The sequence below is a fragment of the Euprymna scolopes genome, chromosome 11 (genome assembly GCF_053919585.1).
Source record: "Euprymna scolopes isolate OS-2025 chromosome 11, ASM5391958v1, whole genome shotgun sequence".
NCBI lineage: Eukaryota > Metazoa > Mollusca > Cephalopoda > Sepiida > Sepiolidae > Euprymna > Euprymna scolopes.
In genome coordinates, this window is record NC_136492.1 from 16,761,944 (window position 1) to 16,783,699 (window position 21,756).

The 21,756-nt window shown below is 35.8% G+C and overlaps 1 protein-coding gene across 1 annotated transcript in view; it reads right to left on the reverse strand.

The window, feature by feature from the left end:
- Positions 1-15,703, reverse strand: part of LOC145287772 (proteasome adapter and scaffold protein ECM29-like) — a 184,835-nt gene extending 169,132 nt beyond the window's left edge. Inside the window, exons 1-2 of the mRNA XM_080135598.1 lie at positions 15,624-15,703; positions 4,538-4,668 (exon numbers count right to left, since the gene is read on the reverse strand). Of these exons, the coding sequence (XP_079991724.1) occupies positions 4,538-4,668; positions 15,624-15,645 (153 nt within the window). The 5' untranslated portion in view covers positions 15,646-15,703. The remainder of the gene's footprint in view (positions 1-4,537; positions 4,669-15,623) is intronic.
- Positions 15,704-21,756: the final 6,053 nt, after the last annotated feature.

Here is a 21,756-nt window from a genome sequence, read left to right on the forward strand (position 1 = left end):
CTAACTTAAACAAGTTCTTGATAAGTCATGCTCTAAAATAAATTAACTCATCCAATTTGCACCATTACCAATCATTACAGTGTTGTCTCCCCTGATACCGATTAACTCTTATCCTTGAGTGGCCTCTGGGCCTTGATAAGCAGTCACTTTATAGTAAAAACACACATGATGCTTTTTTTTTCTAGTGTTGGATTATTTTCATCTCTTCACCAACGAAAGACGGATGATGGCTTAGTGGTTAACAACACAGACTGACAACCTGGCCCTTTTCGCTGGGATCAAAGTGTAGTATCTGTTCTGATACTACACTTCGCCTTTTCTGACCTCAATCAGTGGAGGAGAAATCCTTTAGATTTAGGAAATTTTTATTTTTGTTCCTATCCAAAGTGCCCCTTTTTGGAGAGCTGGATTTTCCCAACATTAAAAACTGACCTTATGTCTAACTCTACCTTCGTGGGGAGGTAAGTAAATAAGGGCAACCTGGGTGTGCCAAGTTCGAATCCAGTTCGTTCCATAGAAACATTTTCACTTAGAGATGTCAGCAACCTTCATATGGTTCTCCTCGTAAGTATCTGATGTCTTTCTAAAAAGAATCACAACTAGAAACGAATGCTAATAATTATTATCGGATTCATTCGAAATGAATGAACAATGCTCAAAAGCAACAGGGAGATGACGATGACTAAGTGGCTAATGATACAGACTGACAACCTGGGTGTTCCAAGTTCAAATTCAGATCATTCCATAGAAACATTTTCTCTTAGAGATGGTTGGTTGTTGGTTGTTTTGGTTTTACGGCATATCAACCCTTTTCGGGTTATTTAATGCCGAATCCAAAGATTTTGAAGAAAAATTTTTTTAATAGAATATATTTGTTGTTTTCACGTCGGTTTCTATTTAACCCATAGTTCGGACCCTAACAGATACTACCACTCCGGGTCAGAGTGGACCTGGGAGCAATGGTAATTAAAGGGTGGCTCCACACTCCCCAAAGCCCACAAGCTGGGGCCTCACCACTGGATATAGTTTAAGGTCATATCCAGGACACCCATTGAGGGACTTTTACCCTCTGCAGGGGGGCAGTTGGCGTATTCTAATGCCCCACCGACAGGGCCATACTTAGAGATGGTGACAACCTTCACATGGTTTCTCTCGTAAGTAGTCACTGTCTTTCTAGAGAGAATTCTACCGAGAAAGATATCAGAGAAACCCTTATTCCTGAGTGGCTTCCGGGCCTTGATAAGTGGTAATCACTGTAAAAAAAAAAAAAAAAAAAAAAAGAATGCCAATAATAATTATCTGATTCATTTGAAATGAATGACCACCACCAACAAACATCTTCATCATGGGCGGGGGGGGGGGGGCAAATACAAAATAATCCAGCCGGAGTGTGTGTTTTCTTTTCAACTTGAAATAATTTATGTGACTGAAATAGGAATTAATTACCTAAATACATCACTCAGTCACAGAACTTACAAATAAGCTTTCTTCGTGATCATCACCTCGAAATCAGACAAAGTATGAAAATGACGATAGAGTAGAGAAAGACTAGCAAATGCTAAGAGAAGAGAAAAGAACATTTCCCACTAGATTTCGAAGTTGATTTTGTACTCTGTTATGGTACTAGATGTTGTAAGTGCAACTGCATTGCCACTCCTACCCATAGCCGAGAGGTGATTTGGTCACTCACGGAAGTATACAGGGGAAGGGGCAACGATGCAATTCGCCACGACTCACTTTCTTTCTAAGCCGGCAAGCATGGGGGTGAGCACGCATATTTTTGTCTCCCTGAAAAAGGGCGGTCACCTGCTCATCCTCAATCCTGAGCAGTTAGTTAAGGTTAGTTAACTCTTTAGAAAGTTAAATGCTTAAAAGTTTAAATATTATGGATTGTATTTTTTTAATTGTAATATATTGTGAATATTTTTTGTAAAATAAAATAGTAAAGATTTCCTTATCTACATTACAAAGTGTGTTACGTGTTGTTTGATCTGCTTTAAACATCAAGACAAGGTCTGCCACCTTTCTCAGCCAGAACCCAACAGGAAGTCATCATCGAGGAACGGAGAACCCTCCGGGAGAAGAAACCACACCTAATTCAAGGTATACATTCACTCTTTAAAAAAGACTTCTAAGTAACTATACACAGTGTTATATGTTATAATTTGGTGCCTAAAGACTCAAGAAGAGACCCATGCCGGCTGATTATCGTCGACACCATCTTGCCCCGTTGATGTTTCCATGTGCCTATCATTTGATATCGTGTCTAACACGGCAAGCGATTGTGACATACTGTCAAGGCAGGTAAGAATGTTTCAAGTGTAACAGAACACATATGAGCGCGTATGAAAATATCGGCAGCAGTCAAAGGATGGATGGCATTGTATTAGCAGCAGGAGCAGCGCTTGAGCATGTATGCAAATTAGGAAGTGTGCAAAAAAAAGAAAAAGAAAAAAAAAGGACACCATGTGATCAGAGAGAAACAAAAGTTGGCGCCGAAGGAGATGGACGTGTAAAGTGAAGGCGAGAATGGGCTGGCCGTGGCCAGCGTGTGGTCAGAAGAAAGAGAAACGCTTGGCATGTAAGATGGACATGTGGCAGCAAGAGACTCTTTAAGCTGGTGTTGAGATGAGGGGGAAAAAAAGAATGGGAATAAACGACTTATGTAAAAAGAAGAAAAAATGCAGACCCTGATTTTCATTTATTTCTTTCCTTTGTTTGTAAGTGCGACGTCGTTACACAAGTAGTCTATTACATAAAGGGCAGATGTCTGTGTGTGTGTGTATGTTCAGCTAAAACTAAAAAACAACAAAACAATCACACACAAAGTTGGTATTTTCTTGATCAGTGTCGACCCTAAAACTGGTGCAGATTTTGTCAAGAGGGAGAGGTCTCCAGTCATTTCAAGTACTAATTAAAGAGCAGTAACTTGAGATTTTATCAAGGAATCACTTCCCTTATGCCGACTCATTCCTTGAAGCATCTATATAAAGAAGAATTGTCCGTGTGTATGTCCAGAAAGAGAAATAGGCTGGGCAGAGGAGGAGGAGGAGGAAGGAGATGGTAAGTGGGAGGGGAAAATGGAGGAGGAAGAAAGGAGATGAACAGAGGAAAAGGTAAAAAGATAGCAATTTTAATACAAAAATAACATGCTGTAAGATATGCTTAATAGCGAGATCAAAACTAAAAAAAAATATGACTTGAGTGCCATCAGCTATAATTGAAACCAAAACATATAACTCTCTACCCTCATTCCTTAGTCTCTGAGCCATGCTCATACGCATCATATATATAAAAATTCACCTGTCATCTTTCTTAAAAGGTGGAATTGTCTGATCAGCAAAGACGAGATGAAAGCAAGCAAGATCCACATTTGTAATTATATAGCTTAGATTTTTGCCCCAGATAACACTGAGTAGGCCTGTGAGTAGGTAATCTACAATTATATAAATGCAACTTTGTCTCTGTGTGTGTGCGAGTTCGTTCCTTATAGACTCCGAAACGGGTGAACAGATTTTCTTTAAAATTTACAGAACTTTAGTGTATAAGTCTGGGAGTGGTCTTAGTTAAGTTTTATCTCAGAATACCCCAGTTATAACCGTTATTTTAATTTGTCTATCATCGGTAAAGCCATTTTTTCCATGTCGTCACTTAGTAACAATGATAGAACAACAGGTCGTGAAAATTCTACTGTGGGTAAGTTGATAGTGTTTGTTTCTTTTTTCCATGACGTGGTCAGTAGACTCAAACTCCGCATATAAATTTCTTAATTTTTTTTCATTAACTGCAAAGAATTTTATAAGACTTAAAAATTTATGTGTTTTTTTTTTTGTTTTTCTTTTGCATGACATGGTCTGTAGGTTCAAACCCCGCATGTAAATTTCTTAATGTTTGTGTTTTGTTAACTGAAAAGAAGTTTATATAAAATAATTTTATAAAAGAAATAATAGGTTCTCTACAGGGCAATGTAGAATAACATATATTTTGGATTAAGTTACTGAATGGAAGCATGTGAAACTTCCTCCCGAATGATTTCATGGATTTCGATGACAATAAAAATATAGGAGTGTGAAATATTCGTTTTTTTTTGTTGTTTTTACAAGGTAGTCACCACTTATCAAGGCCTGGAAGTTTGATAAAGTATCTTACTTAAGGGGGCGGTTCATCAGGAATTTGTTTATGTTGGACTTGAAGATATCCAAGTTGTACTCAGGTGAGAAACAGGCAAACAGAAGAGAGTTCCACAGACGTGCACTTCTAAGAAAGAAGCTTTGTTCATAGAATCTACGTTTTGATTTTGTCACAGATAAGGAGTGGGGAAAATTTTTGATAGTGGTTTCAGCTAGGCGGGTGTTTATCGTGAACGATTGGCGAGAGGGGACCAGAGATTGATCATCATTCAACACTGGGTCTCTCTGCTAGTTAAAATATAAATGTGACACACCATACAGACAGACAGAGCCTCTTATAGAAAGGCATGGATGTATGTAAGAATGAAGAAACAAAATTTTTGATTAAAACTGAAAAATGTTTTTACCTTTTTTCTAACACTTTCTTCAGGACTGGATAGTTTCAAAAGGACCGGGGTAAGAAATTTCCCGAGTGCAGTCTCCAACTGTTCATCGCTATCTGCTGAGCCGATTCTCAGAAATACACGTTCCAAAAGCACTGGACAATTAAAAGAGAACAAAAACAATATTTAAATCTAAGTTAATCTAGAAGCAAATAAAAAGGATGAATTAAATTCACTTACATCTGCTGAATATCTTACATATAAAGTAGTCTATAAAACAAAGGACAAATGTCTGTATGTATGTATGTATGTTTCACTAAAACTAAAAAAATATGAAACAAAATCCCACAAAGTTGGTAGTTTTTTTTTTAGCAGCATTGCCACGAATGTATATCATCTAAAATTTAGAAAAAATATTCATTGATAATAAACTTTTTGCTGCAATTTCAATGCAATTACAAGGTGCCGTCAATAAGTTTCCATGCTTGTTTTATACAGGTATTTAAAATTGACGTAGACTCTTGAAAATTCAGTATATTATTGCTATAAATTTTATGAGATGATTGACCAATTTTTATGATTTCAGGTTGAAATGAACAGCTACAACAGGAATTGGAATACACCCTACCAAAGCTTGATCATCACAGCTGATAAATTTCAAAAATACAATCTGGATGTGAGGACACTTTAAAAGAACGATATGTAATAAATTCTGTTTTCAATTTGGAAAAATGCCACAAAAACATATGGAATGCTTCAGACTGCTTTTGGACCATCTTGTATGAATTGAGCATCAGTTTTTGAGTGGTATAAGAGATTCAAGGAAGATAGGGAGTCTTTGAGGGATGATGAGAGGTGTGAAAGGAGTAAGGAAGTCAGAACACCAGAATTGATTGGCCAAATAAAGAATTTCATGGATAACGACTGTTGTGTGACTATAGAGACAATAAGTGCACAGTTTGATGTAAGTATAAGAATTGTACACGCAATTATTTGTAAGGAACTGAAGATGCAGAAGATTTGTCCAAAGTTTGTCCCAAGGATGCTCAGAGAAGATCAGAAAGAAAGATGTTATCATGACCAAGATGAGCATCAAGACAGTTCCTCACCCTCCCTATAGTCCAGACCTTGCTCCCTGTGACTTTTGGTTATTCCTTAAGCTCGAGGAAAAATCTTAGAAGTTGTTGTTATGAGACAATTGAAGAGATGAAGGGAGTTGTGATGAGGGTCACTAACACACTCACACAAAAGGACTTCCATGTGGCCTTCCAGAAGTTGTTGGAATGGTATATGAGCATTACAACTGGCAGAGATTACTTTAAAGGGGACCAGAGTTTCATATGTGTACTATCAATAAAAATGCCCATATGAAAAAATCTGGGAGCATATTTAATGCACTTTGTATAATTTGTACCAAAATTCTAATTTCAAATTTTCAAGTTAAATTCAATTTTTATGTTATCTTTTGTTAACCCTCTACTGCCCATGTTAAGAATTTCTAAATGATAAAGATATTATTTCAGCACGGTCAGTGTTCTACATAAGTACCTAATTATCTTATTAAGGCCTTATACAACATTCCTTCACAAAGTTTTATTAAATTCGTGGGAGGTGACGGTGGTTCAGTGGTTAACGACATGGACTGATGACCTGGTGTTCCAAGTTCGAATCCAGTTCATTCCACTAAAATCACTCATTTAGGGATGTTGGAAATCTTCACATGGTCAAGAAAAATATCGAGGAAACCAATGCCAACAATAGAATCTACAGATTCATACAATATGATGATTAAATTCATATATTAAACAATATTATGTATTTTATGAGGTAGTCACCAGTTATCAAGGCCCGATAAGGGTTAATGAATGTAAGATGATAGTGTAGTAACCGTTAATGGTATAAATTGGGTAAAATTTGATTATTTAAGGGGACGGTTCAACAAGAACTTGCTTACATTGAACTTGAAGGCTATCATATTGTAATCGACCGGGAAGCAGTCCAATGGAACAGTGTTCCACATGTGGGCAATTTTAGGAAAGAAACTTTGTTCATGGAATCTAAGTTTAGATTTAAGCGCAGATAGAGAGTGGGGAAAGTCATATATAATAGCTATAACTAATTAATGTTTTTTTTGTGAAAGTTGGGCAAGAGGAAACCATAAATTGGAGCTCAGATAAACACTTGACATGAAAATAACGATAGATTAGAGTCAGGCTTGTAACACCTCTTCTTATATATTTTATATAAACACTTTTTTAAATCATATATTCTGCAATATTTGATGTGAGGTCAAGCATTTTTCTCTCATGGCTAAATTTTTTTGAGCGGGTTAACTACCCGAAAACCACTAGAAAGTCATAAAAATGGGAGATCATGTTTATAGTATTCTATCTGAAGTGTGAGTAGAGTCCGCATGGGTTAACAGGTGCTAGTAGAACTTATGCAGAATACGGATCATGCTGAAATAATAACATTAAAGTATTTCGTTCATGCAAAACATAAGCATTTTTCCAAGAAATAACACCAGTTTTAATAAAATATCTGCACATTTTTAACAAAAATCGGAATGTCATGTTGCATAATATATTTTTAAGATAATTTTTTAATCGGAAATTCATGTTTTTAATTTTTTTTTTAAATATGTTTTATTGGATTACAACTAAAATTAACTAATTTTAATGTTTAAGATTGTTTTAAAAGTTTTTGAATGAAAAAAGAAAAAAAAATTACCGTCATTCCAGGAATTCAATAAAACGGGATGAATTCGGTTTTTTTTCTTTTGTGTTCAAAACAAAAACATATTTTGTTTGTTATGATTTCTTTAGTAAATTGATACAATTTTTGTTTTGTGTGTTAGAAACTCATTTTGAGTGCTTATTTAAATTGGCACTTATGACGATAAAATTTTCACCCTAGAAAAGATTACATTTCCGTTTGATGAAAATCGGTTTTCTTTTTTTGTTGCAAATCTATTAGTTGACCAGTTGTGTACAAATCCCAAGTGTGATAGGACCCTTCAATCATGTCTGAAAGTGACAATGTTCAATAAGCGAGATCGAAGATGCATCGTTGTACAACTCATACTTTCTACTGATATTAGTTACGACAATAGGACCATTGCCAGCACCCTCAAATTGCAAATCCGGATGGTTCAATGCTTGAGGACACAACTCAACAAAGTTTCCGGGTAAAAGTTATGGTTTTGGTGCGGTTTCAAGTGACGGTCACATCATGTTACCTCACATCTTCGAAGTCAGCTTGAAAGTCAACATCAAAGTGTACTTGGATATGCTGAAGAATGTGGTGATCCCCTGGTGCAATCAGGTGTTGCAGCAGGACTCGGCGCCAGCCCACAAGTACAAAGAGACCCAGGCTAAGCTTCAGAAAGAGTGCTATGACTTTGTATCCTTCTCTCACTGTTCCCCTCCCCTCCTTCTCCCTCGACCTGAACTTTCTGGACTACTTCATTTGTTTATACGTCAAGATCATCACCAATATGACCTCTCACAACACTAAAGCCAGCCTGATCACTGCCATCCGCTGACACTTGCGGAAAAGGCATAGTCCCTATTCCGAACCCACATCAAGGTAGTGATTGCGGCTGAAGGTGGTTTCATTGAATAAATGTCAGCTCTACTACTTAATTAAGTTCTCTGAATTGGTTTTTTCAACAAAAGTTTTAAAATAAAGCTATAGTGTTGTTTCCTTTAGGGCGACAAATTTATCGTTCCACCTTGTATGTATTCGATACAGAACAAAAATGTCATATTCCGAAAATCATATCAATCAAGTATGTTTTTTATCCAGGAAAATCAAATTTTACCACTAAGGCAAGTTGTAGTGTTTTCATCAAGCATGATGAAAATTTATGAAATAAATAAGGGAGAGAAAACTTAAATCAAAGTGTCAAAGTAAAAAAAATCAGCCTCATGTTCAATACAGTTTAGTAGTAAAATTGCTAAAAATAGTAAATTCTGATTTTCTTAATTGCTAATTTGAAGAAAGCATCCCCATTTTAAACATGGGGAGAGGAAAGCGTTCTGTACTTTCATCTAACAAAAGATACTGCACAAATTAAATTTAACTTGAAAATCCTATCTAAAAAAATATCACGGTCCATATTCTGCACAAGTACCTGGCACTTTGGTAAAATTGTAAGAAATAATTTTGTGTGTTTGAGTTATGATATCAACCAATAGTCTTGTTTGAGATTCTTGTGTGATTCATGTGATTTTGCGTCATACCCCCCCTTCTTATTTAAAGCGTCGGCATACCAAATAGGGGTAGTATTTTTTCAGCATTGGCATTCAGGCAGTGGGAGTGGTTGATCCTCGAGTTGCCTATTGGCCTTGATAAGTGCTAATATAGAGAGAAGAGAAACAGGGTGAGAGAGAGAGAGAGAAGATAAAGAGTGTGAGAGAGAGGCAGAAGAGAAAGTTGCTCTATCCTCTTTCCCAAATTTCACTACTGTGCACGTTTGAACTCTCATCCTCGAGTTTATCCTCGAGTTGCCTATTGGCCTTGATAAGTGCTAATATAGAGAGAAGAGAAACAGGGTGAGAGAGAGAGAGAGAAGATAAAGAGTGTGAGAGAGAGAGGCAGAAGAGAAACTTGTTAGTATTTCCAGACATTAGAGGTCGCAACAGGGCAACCTGCTAGCACTTTTTCCCTGTTTCAAGCCACATAATAAGGGAAGTTGCCATATTTGAACAAGTTGCCATCAGAATAATTTCTATCCCGGATTGAATTATTTTCCGGGTTGGTGTCTTCCTAGGTTGAATGCCTGTCAGCGCAGGGACGATGGAGAATATTTAATGTTAACTTTCTTGCAGGATCGACGACCAATCCGTTATGTTGAACACTTGGGTTTATTATCATCTATATGCATGTGGAGGACTTTCTGTTAGCTGAAAACTACCTGTCATGGAGCCTGGGTTCAGATCAACACATTGGACTTTGTCTATTATGCCAATTATTAGATTTAGACAGACGTGATTCATGTGTGAACGTGATTTCGTGTCATGTCCCCGCTTCTCTCTTTTTTTTTTTTTTTAATTTATAGTGACTGTATGTCGCATGGGTGGGATATGTAGGACGCTGTCGTAGGGTATTGGTGGCATAGTGGTCTGGTACTAAACACATTTGTTTAACCTGTCGGATTGAAAATTGTTGCTGAAAATATTATTTTCAGTGCATTATAAGGATATGGGGAATTTAATTCAGCATTAATTGCATTTTTTTGTTTTTGTTGTCCAATGTTAACTAATTTGCACGTTCTCAAGATGTATTTTACATGTATGCAAGTTGGTTATTCTTAAACGGTTGTCTTCATTGGTTTGTCTTTGACGACTATCAAATTCCCATAAATTTTTCTGTTCTAAAAAAATTGACATGGCGAGGAATTCTTAGCAGGATGTGAACTGCCAAAAGTTACAGTCTTATATGAAAAACATTTGTTTAATTTTCTTCTATGTTAGACTTTATGGACCTTTTATAGACCTTTTTTAGCATTTAACGAATTCCTTCAGAATTTTGCTTTGTCAAATTTTATAAGGTTGAATTCTCTAGTAACTCACCGAGCTTTATCTGTATGTCCTAACCACTTTGCAAACCATCTACTGTTGGATTTGGGGCTTTGTTGTTGGGTTCAGTTGGGATGTCTCATTCGACTGAAAATACCTTAGTGTACTTCTGTTACTTATACATTGATCTATTTGGGGAGTTGGTGGGGTGCTCCAACTATGGTTTACTTCTGGGCTTACTTAGTGAACGAACAAAAAATATTTTGCAATTTTTTTCTGGTTTTGGATTAATTTGGATAGTTTTTGTATCCATAAAACCTTGAATGGAACGAATGGATAAGTTTATGACATATATTTTTTCTGATGGGTATTAACAGGAAATTATAATATATAAATTAAGTGTTACAATTAAGACTAGAATTAAATTTACTTCTTAGTCTAGTTTGCTTTTTTCCTGACCTCGTGTTTGCGGTTTATTTATTGTTAAAATTAACCATCAAAACGAATTGCTATCTATTTATTGAATTTTTTTAATTAAAGAAATAATTTCAGATTAATTTGACTTTCTTCTGAGAGCTGGCGTCTTCTCTCATCTGTACATAAATCTCTATTCTTAAATGCTTGGAGGTTATTAAAATTAAATTAAATTAAACTTTGGTAATCTTCTATAACGTAAATCTCAAATGTCTGTTAGTGTGTGTGTATGTTTGTATGTCTCGCTAAAACTTTTGACACACGCAACCAACACCGACAAAATTGGTATCGTTTGAAAGATCAGTCTCTCAGCCAACAAATATTCAAAAATTGACCAAAAACATTCATTCTTTCACCATCAACCGGGCCGTTTTTTTACAAGGAAGGGTCACTTTTTTTTGTTGACATTTTTGCAAAGTCATCATACACCTTGCAATGACTAAGATTAATTTGAATGGCAGCAACGTTGTATGTTTTTCACTTCCTTTTCCTCTTAGCGTTATAGGTTCGAGCTTGTCTGCCTCCTTACTACGTTTCTTTTTTGTGCTTGCACGGATACTCACTGCTATTTTAATTTTTTTTAGGGGTTTTGAAACATTTTTTTAGGGCTTACCGTAAAACCTCCCCAAACTTAAAACTTGGTAAGACTTTTCTTTTCTTTTTTTTTTTTTCATATAAAACACTTCTTAGGTAGAAAACTATTTATGCGTTCCCTTATTTTTTCTATTACTCCCAAAATAACAAAACGCTGAACATTCTTTTTTGTAGTGAACAATTTTAAAACTTAAAACCCACGCTTAATTGTTGGTTCCTGTTTCGTATTTCTACAAACGGACTGTAAATTTCAACAAAACTAAAGGACAAAAATTACAGAAGAAAAATGGTTAAAAATCTTTTTACACCTACAATCCACTTTAGCGCAACTTCAGCATATTTTCGGTCATTTTGAAACTTTTCAGCTTACTTCTCGCATAAATTTATGGGTCCTGAGTAAGACATCAAACTACATTTGACAGATCAAAGTGTAGTATCTGTTCTTCATATGCGGCACTTCCATTTCTCGTTCTCTTTCAGTGGAGGAGAAATCCTTTACGACTGAGACAATTTTTATTTCTGCACCTTTTCTCCACGTTAAAAAACGACCCTGGTGTCTAACTCTGTCCCGTGGGGAGGCATAGTAAATAGGTACATTTGACAGTGGAGTTTACGTAGGGGAGAGAATGATGATACCCCAAACCACTGTTGCCTCCAGCTGGTCTATGATAAAGGTCTAGCACCTGTTCGTCCCCTGCCAGAGTTACGGTGAAAATCTTTACCAATTTATCAATTAAGAACTTCACGGACTCTTATAATTGCAAAATTCCTGGTGGCTTATATTCGTGAATACTGGAATAGAAAAAAGTAAACAGGAATATATCAAGGCCTGGAAGCAACTCAGGGATAAGGGTTATTGCGTGTACAGTAATCAATGGGATAGTATCGCAGTAATCATTAGTATTGGAAATTTGATAAAGTATCTTACTTAAGGGGGCGGTTCATCAGGAATTTGTTTATGTTGGACTTGAAGATATCCAAGTTGTAGTCAGGTGAGAAACAGGCAAACAGAAGAGAGTTCCACAGGCGTGCACTTCTAAGAAAGAAGCTTTGTTCATGGAATCTACGTTTTGATTTAGCGACAGATAAAGAGTGGGGAAAGTTATTGACAGTAGTTTCAGCTAGACGGGTGTTTATTGTGAAGGATTGGCAAGGGGGGGGGCCAGAGATTGGAGCTCAGATGAGTACTTGCCATGGAAATAATGATAAAACAAAGAAAGGCATGCAACATCTCTTCTGTGGGAAAGAGGTTGCAGAGAAAAGAAAAGGGCATCTCCCACTAAGCCACAAAGTCTATTTTGTACTTTGTCAAGCCAGGAAAGGCTGTTTTTAGCAGCTCCTATCCAGATGTGGCAGCAGTACTCCATCCTTGGACGTACTTCACTTTTATATAGATAGAGAATTGCATCAGGAGTGAAATTTATTCTTGGGCGTGCGTGATTCACGTGTGAATGTGATTTCGTCTTATGTCCCTATCCTGCTTCTAATTTAAAACAGTGTTTTTTTTGGCACTGGCATTCAGGCAGTAGTTGGATGCACATTAATACTTCCAAACAGGGAGAAGTCACAACAGGGCAACCTGTTGTGACTTTCTCCCTGTTTCAAGCCACATCATTAGGGAAGTCACCATAAAATAAAGGCTAAATCTTTACTGCTTGCAGTAATAACCTTAATCTATAATATAAATCTCACCTGTCTGTTTAAATGTACGTATGTTTGCCTCAAACTTTCAACAGAGATGATGAATTTTCACGAGATTGGTATTGTTTTGAAGCGCAACTCTTCAGATGCCATCTGGGCACTTTTCTACAGGGAGGGGTTGCTTTTTTTGCAGATATTTTCGAAATCACCCCTTCTTTTTGATAGACTAGCCTTAATCTAAACCTTCACCACTTTTGGTTTGGTGATGGACGCAATGGCAAAGATGTCACTTTTCTTTCACGTTCCTTTCCTTCTTCGCGGTACGGGTTCAAGCCTGCCTGCCTACTTTTTTAACTCAACACACACCTCCAGACACCTGGGCAACACCGGACAGTCAGGCTAGTCAAGAATATAAAATTCACACTTCTACCCTGACAGGACAAGAATAATATACCCTATGGGTTCAGTTTGAAATTCTTTACAGATTTTGAGTTCCATACAAAGATTCCCAGGTTTTGTTTTACAATCCACAGATACGAAAAAAATAGTAAAAAATTCAAGTACATAACAAATAAATGTTAGCAAAGGCAAGAAAAGTTAATCTTCTATCTAGAAAAGTTTTTAGTGCTTATGCACTTTTGTTACCGTGCTATATTTTTTAATAGTATTTTCAAATTAAATTCAAGTTTTATGATATCTGGTTTCATTAAATTGTTAAGTGAAAGTACAGAATAATTATGAAACACCCTCCCCATGTTAAGAGTTAAGAATGGCTTTCTAAATAATAACATTATCATTTCAGCACGGGTACAAAAATGCGTAATTACCAATTTTTTTTTTTTACTGGTCTTACTCACTTTAAAACTTTTAATTGGTTTGAAAAACATATAGTGCCTAGTCTTAGGTGCGAACAAGAAAAATGGCCGTGACTTGGCTTCTAAAATTCAAAGTTTTGAAAATAACTTAAAACTAAAAGAATTATACAAAATACTGTCACAAATCCACCCAATATATGATACCATGGGTGCTTGTTATGATAGAGTTGACAGATAGATTCTTTAAATATGTGGTTTGAAGCAAAAATATCAGTACTTACTTGTCATGTCAAAAATAATATATCCCAAAATACGAAAATTCATAAAGTAGAACAACTGCTATCGTGTGTTTAATAAAAGAAAAAGTCTATCGCTACACTATAAAATAAAAAGGGAGAAAAGTAGGTCCCTGTATTTGCAATCTTAAAAGTGTTCACATCTAGGCAAAATGCAATTTCCCCTAGTTTTTCATAAAAATTTAAAATAATTTTTTACTTGATGAATTTTCATAATTTTTGGATATATTACTATTTTCGACATGACAAGTAAATACTGTTGTTTTTGCTTAAACCTCATATTTAAAAAATCGACATGTTGACTCCATCTTAACAAACAACTTACCATGACATGTATTGGGTGGGTTTCTAACAGTATTTTGTACGATTTTTATTTTATTTTAAAGTCATTATCAAACTATTACATATTTAAGTGCCAGTAGTGAGTGCGCCCCCATTTTTCTTGTTCGCACCTAACGCTAGACACTACGTTTTTCGAACTGATTAAACGTTTTAAAGTAAAACAACAACAAAAAACAGTAAAAAATTTTCCAGGTAGGCAGAAGAGTAACTTATCTTGCCTTTGCTAACATTTAATATAGATTGTAAAACAAACCCGATTCCCAAGTGCAAAAAGATGCATCTAAGGAAGGTCGGTGGGTTACATCGGCCGAAACGTGAGTCAATCAAGAGGAGAATGCTAATCTGAATTATTCAATATATATGAAGGGCGTTGCAAAGTAATACTTTTTTTTTTTTTTTTAATTTCGCCTGAATTAATTGGAGGGGGATTGCATATTATATTGTTATGATGACTGAACTTATGTATTTATAACCGGAAAGTTTCATCTCACTCTGTTGCAGATACTGACAGTGTGACACTCTAAGAAAACAGCCCCTTATCATGGACGTGCGTCAGAAGCAATACGCCATTGGATTCCTGGCAAAAGTTCAATGAGAATGGTGGTGACTATGTGGGAGAATAAGCTCTGGAGGACAAAAGGCCACCCGTTTTAATGGTACCTCTCCAGTCTTTGTAGCGCTTCAACTTTTAGAGTTGAAAAATAGGAAGTTTTACTTTCGCAACGTACCTAGTAATGCCTTCGGGCCAAGATCACAGTGTAGTATCTGTTCTGATATCACACTTCATCTTTTCTGTCTTCAGTCAGTGGGAAAGAAATCCTTTATAACTGAGACAATATTTATTATCCTATCCAGAGTGCTCTCTTTTGGGGGAGCTGAATTTTCCCCATATTAAAAACCGACGTTGTGTCTAACTCGTGGAGAGGTAAGTAAATAGGAATATATATATATATATATATATATATATATATATATATATATATATATATATACACACACACACACACGGGTCGTTCCAAAAGTAAAACCTCCTATTTTTTTAAACTAAAAATAAATAAGTAAATAAATAGCCAATTATCCAAAAAAAATTCCGGAACTTAGTTTATTTTCAGCTATCGAAAACAAATATTACATATATGGATACGGGCAATGAATTTTTACGTATATCTCCATCGAAAACAGAATAATTTAAAGATAATATTTAAAAATAAATCTATTCGAATAAAATTACAATAAACACCAATATTTATAAATGGAGGGTGAAAACGACCATTGACATCTGCTGAGTCACGTGGTTAAACATACATTTTTATGCTGGGAACATAAAAAAAAAAAATCCCTATTTTATTTATTTATTTATATTCGCTTTGGATGTTCAGTGAAGGGGCCAGTATTGTTGAATGTTGTGGATAAACTTAATACTCACTTAACTCGTCCTGGCCCGACATGATGACTCTATTCCTCTCCGGGTACGGTCAGTCCAATCCGGGTTTCCAGACCGAAATAGCTATAAATAACGAACCATAAATCGAAAAACTATTAAATTAGTTAATAAAAGTAGCTCATTTATATTTTTTTAAATTTATACTTTTCTGAGAAGAGTATTTAATTTTAACTAATAGCATATAATGTTTCATATATTATTTTGTGTTAACGAAGTATTTTTTTTTAATCAATTAAACAAAACATCGATTTGAAATTATTTTCGTTCCAGTTGAAAAATAAAAGAAAAATCCAATTTTTTGTATGACTCAAGTAAAGGGAGGTAAGTCAATGAAACACGTTTTTGAAAAACGAAACCCGACCATGTTAGAAAAATAAAGCTTTATGAACTGTGCTGTTTTTATTTTATTTTTATTTTTTGCAAAGGCATCACCACTTATCAAGGCCACTCAAGGATAAGGGTTAAAGTGTGTACAGTAGACAATTGGACAATATAGTAATCGTTAGTAATGGAAATTCGGTAAATTTGTTAACTTATATGAAACGGCTCAACGAAAACTTGTTTACGTTAGACTTGAAGACAACTATATTTTATATAAGATTTTGGTATTATTATACAAACACCGTGACAGCGAATTAGTAAAATCTTTTACGTAGTATTCTGTTACGTTTCGGTGTGCTGAACACGAATCTGAAAACTGGGTTAGGGTTAGGGTTAGGGTACATTTTTTTCTACTAATTCGCTGTCACGGTATTTGTATAAATTTACCAACCTATTATCACAAAAAGGGACACGTCGGGTAGGCACCGATATATAGCGCTTAAACGTTTGTTTATATATTTATGTGATTATTGAAAATGTAATCCTATGATTAAAATTTAATTTAAATTAATCGCGTAGTTTAACAAATAAGAAAAAAAAAGAAAGGTAAATATGAAGAATTACTCCACCCTCGAAAATTCCTTTAAAATTATCACTCGTATAGGTTTTCGGGGTCGCTGAAAATGAAAATAACGTTTAAAATTACGGCAAACGAGTAGTTTCCAAGATATGAAGAAATGTTAGTTTAAAAAAGTGTTAGTTTAACGTAAAATGATCACCCACTTTGTAGCCACGATTTTTTGTGGGTGGGGAGGGGACTTTCTTTCCACCCTCGGAAAATCCTTTAAAATTACCACTAACGTTGAAAATTCCAGGAGTTTCCAAGATATGAAAAAATGCATTCACTTTATGATTTTTTGTTTTTGTTTTTGGAGGGGGGGGGGATTAACTGCCGGTTTGTTTTTCGTTCAATTATAGAACTTGTATAGTTTTTTAACAAGTGCTTATGCAGTTTAATTAACCGTTTTAATATAAGTAACGTGCTGACATTTACCGAGCAGAAGAACTGTTTAATATTTTACAAAAATTACCTGATTACATTTGGTGAGAGGCGGCCGCCCAAACACCCCCGCCCCTCCACCGCCTCGCACCAAATGTAAACAGGTATTTTTAAAGGATTTTTCGAGGGTAGAAAGAAAGCCCCTCCCCCTCAAAAAAAATCGTGGCGTAGGTGATCATTTTACATTAAATTATTATAGAAAAGTGATCCCCCACTTTTTAAAACTAACATTTCTTCATATCTTGGAAACGACTCGTTTGCCGTAATTTTAAACAGTATTTTCGTTTTCAGGGACCCCGAAAACCGTTAAGAGTGGTAATTTTAAAGGAATTTTCGAGGGTGGAGTAATTCTTCATATTTACCAAAAGAAATAATGAAAGATGAAGTTTTAAACTTTATCTTGTATTATTCTCTTTTTTATTTGTTAAACAACATATTATTTATATTGTTCAATATTTAAAATTTTAAATTATAAAATAAAAATTTTAAATTATAAAATAAAACACATTTAATCATTTTTAAACTTTATCTTTCGTTATTTCTTTTTTTTATTTTATTTTATTTGTTAAACAACGTGGTTTAAGCGCTATATACCGGTGTCGACTCAACATGTCCCTTTTTGTTTATTATAGGCGTCGAGGCTATTTGTACAACTAAACGGCAAATCTGCCGAAAGTACAAAATTGGGCAATGAGCCATATTAACTTAACCAAGCCTTTGCTTCGTGACACGTCAGAGGAAATAGATGGTGGCAGCCGATTCAGCATCGCTCCTGAAAAAAGTTCCAATAGTTCTTTCTTGTTCCATTTCGATATTGTTTTTAAATATAATAAATAAGGATATCCGCTAAACTTTTTCTTTTTTTTTTTTTGTTAAATAATTAATTAGCACCTTCGAAGAACTTTATGTATCTGCTCACTTGCGTCGACAGATTCTCAGTTGCTTCACCCATCACTGACATCTCTGCCAAGACTGTCGCTAAAACACTCGTTTCACTGTGGCTATCAAGATTTGGTGTGTTGGAAATTATTATTAGGATAAGCAGTTCGAAATTATTATTACCACCAACAGGGGTAAACAGTCTGATTCTTATGTTTTCACTGAACTTTCACGTCTCCTTGGATGCAAGCATATATGGCCCACACCTTATCACCTATCCTAAAACAGCTTTATTGAATGCTTCCATCGCCAACTAAACGCTTCCATAAAGGCATATTCTGATTCTAATAATTGGATGGAATTCTCCCCTTGTACTCCTCGGTATCAAATCTACCATTAAAATGGGCATTGGACTTACACCTGCTGAGATCGTGTATGGAACACTTCTGACCTCACCATGACAAATGATTGCACCGACTGGCATTAGAAGCACACTAGACCCGACTAGCTATACATCTCACTTGAAGAAGTACATATCGAATCTTTGCATACCAAACTAAGGTCACAAACTACAACGATTCACCTTCCTCAGGACATACAAACATGGACACATGTTTTCGTAAGAAATGATGGAGTACCCATGCGCTTGCAGCTGCCCTACTCCGGTCCAGTTTTTGTTTGCTGATGGAGGTACTCTACAAAGTGATCGGTGTGTAGGATGATTTAATTTTTTAGTTTCACTGATAACTATTTGTTTCGGGGAAAGATGTATGCAGGTGATATGAATGAGGGGTAGTGTGTGTTGCTCTTGGGAGCCTTTGGGAACGGACCAATCTGATGTGTAGCAAACAGAGGGAGAGGCCAGATTGTTAAAGTGTCTCTAATTCTCTCTTTCGTTGCAGATGCTTTGTGTGTAGAAGCACAGGTGAGCCTCTTCCAAGACATAACTTAATCACAAGAGGTTAACAGAAGAAGTCTCCGAGCAACAGAGACTATTCAAGTTGCTTACTCAGTGAAGGAACTAAGGTGTCTAACAGTGGTAGCAGAGCAGCGATAAAAAAAAAAAATGGCCCAAGCACATGTATTCACCGATAAGGTGGCTCCACCTTTTGATAAAGAGGAGGATGATTACCAAAAATGGTTGAAGAAATTTAATATTTGGAAATCAATTACAGATGTCAACAAAAAGAAACATGGTGGATTGCTGATTTTACGCCTGGATGAAGCGACTCAAGATAAAGTCTTAGAAGCACTAGGAAATACTGATATTACTATACATACAGGTTCAGATAAAGTTATTTTAGAATTGTCTAAACTCTTTGGAAAAAACAAAACTATCAGCGTTTTTGAAGCGTATGAAAATTTTGAACGCTACAAAAGACCACAGTCTCTTACTATTCCAAATTATATAACAGAATTTGAACTTAGATGGAATAAGTCAAAAACACATGGCATGACTATGTCAGCAGATATACTTGCTTATCGTTTGCTGAAATCGGCAAACTCACCTCAACATCAAGAACAACTAGTGAGAGCCACAGTCACTGAATTAAATTATGATAAGATGCGTGAATAAATGAAAAAAATATTTGGAACTGCCCCTCAAGACTCAAAGTTCAATATCAAAGTAGAAACTGATTTCACAGAAGAACCCACTGTACATGGTACATTTTTGGTAGAAACTTTCACAGCAGAAGTAGAGGCCAACGTGGAAGAAGCAGATGGCCTCCACAGAATTTTAAAAGTGACTCTTCTTTCTCTGTTGGTCATCATCATAAAGTGACAGAGAGAAGACATTTCAAAAATCCCCTAGATCAATATGGTCAGGTCACTAGATGTCTCAATTGTTACTCAAAGAATCACTGGGTACAAAACTGTCCAGATAAAATCTCAAGTGTCAGAAATACGTCATACACAACAGAAACACCAGTTGTTGATGACTGTGATTATCAAGATCATCCTAGTGAGGACACTTATCATGAAATAACCTTGTTTCAGGATGTATTCTCCAGCTCTGAAGATATGAAGGGTCTGGTTGGTGAAGCTATGAATAGTGCTGTACTTGACCGTGGTGCCACAAAAACATTTCGTGGACAAGTGTGGTTCTCATGTTATTTAGATTCCTTATCAGAAAATGATAGAAAAAGTGTACACTATAAAGATAGCCATAACAAATTCAAGTTTGGTGATGGCAACTGGATTCCTGCGTCGAAACTGCCTGTATACCGGTCACTATTGACAAGATTGAAACTTCTATCATCACTTATATTATAGATGCAGACATTCCCCTTTTGCTGGCTCAAGATGAGTTGAAATCTACAAAAGCAAAAATTGATTGTGAAGATGATACCGCTATAATTATGGGACAAAAACTTTTGCTATCTTTAGCTAGTAGTGGTCACTACCGTCTTCCTTTGTCTAAACAAAAGCAAATTCTTGTTCAAGCAAGTAGGAATCCAAAGGTCCAGTTTACACTTTGTAATAAGCATATGTCTCCAAAGGATGCTGCCCTGAAACTGCATCGTCAGCTTTCTCACTGTCCAAATGCAGAAGTTTTAGAGTTCTGCAAACAACTGAATATTAACATAAAAACAACAGCGGCTGAATCTACCTGGTCAAATGGCTTAGTAGAAAGACACAATCGTATCATGGGAGAAATGATTCGGAAAACAGTTGCTAATTCCGGCTGTTCACTTGAATTTGCTCTTATCTGGTGTCTATGCAAAGAACAGTCTGATAAATGTTCATGGTTTCAGCCCATTCCAGCTTGTTTTTTCTTAGAATCCTGCACTACCATCTTTAGTAACAAATAAACCCCCTGCACTGAACCCAGAGGTTTCCAGTGATATCATTAGAGAGAATTTAAATGCATTGCATTCAGCTCAGAAAGCATTTATTGCTACGGAAAATTCAGAAAAACTGAAGAGAGCGCTTAGACACAATGTTAGAACTTCAGGAGACATCAAGTACTTCACTGGTGACATTGTATATTATAAACGTTTGGACAGAAGGAGGTGGAGGGGGCCGGCTACTGTTTTGGGTCAGGATGGTCAGCAAATTTTGGTGAAACATAGTAGCACATATGTCAGAGTACATCCTTCTCGCCTTCGACTAGAAAAGCCCACAAAATCGGTGATAAGCAGAGTGAACTCGGCAACTTTGAAACATGAATCTACTACAGATGAACAATCTAAAGACTCTCATTTTCAGGTAACAGAAAATAAAACATCATTTGAAGATATATCAGACGATGATTCACTGAGTGACAGCAATAGTGAAGAAAGTAAACAGTGTGTCAATAATAATACTGCCCCAGCAGCAAGCATCAACAAAAATGAAAGCTCTGGCAATAATCTACAACTCCAAGATAGATCATTAAAAGGTGCTGTGAACAAAACAATGACTACCACCTCTCCACCACTTAAGCAGAATATGGAATTAAACATCAAAAAGAATAATTCTGAGTCGTGGGAAGCTATAAAATTAGTATCACGATCTGGAAAAGTAAGTGGAAAATATGGAAATGAGTGGAATGCTATAAACAAGGATGGTTAGACTTCGGTTATTGACTTTGATAGAGACATTCAAGATTGGAAAATGGATGTCACAGAAGAACTTAAGTCAAAAGAGGAGGTTGGTAATGAAATTGGTGATGAAATCTTAATGTGCTATACTTATATTACTGAAGCTAAAGAAGAAATTCCATCAGCAAAACAGAAAGAACTAGACAGTTGAAAATCAAATAATGTTTACCACGAAGTTGATAATACAGGTCGAACCCTTATATCAGTAAAATGGATTTTAAAACCAAAAATTATAAATGGCAAACACCTTATTAAAGCACGGTTAGTCACT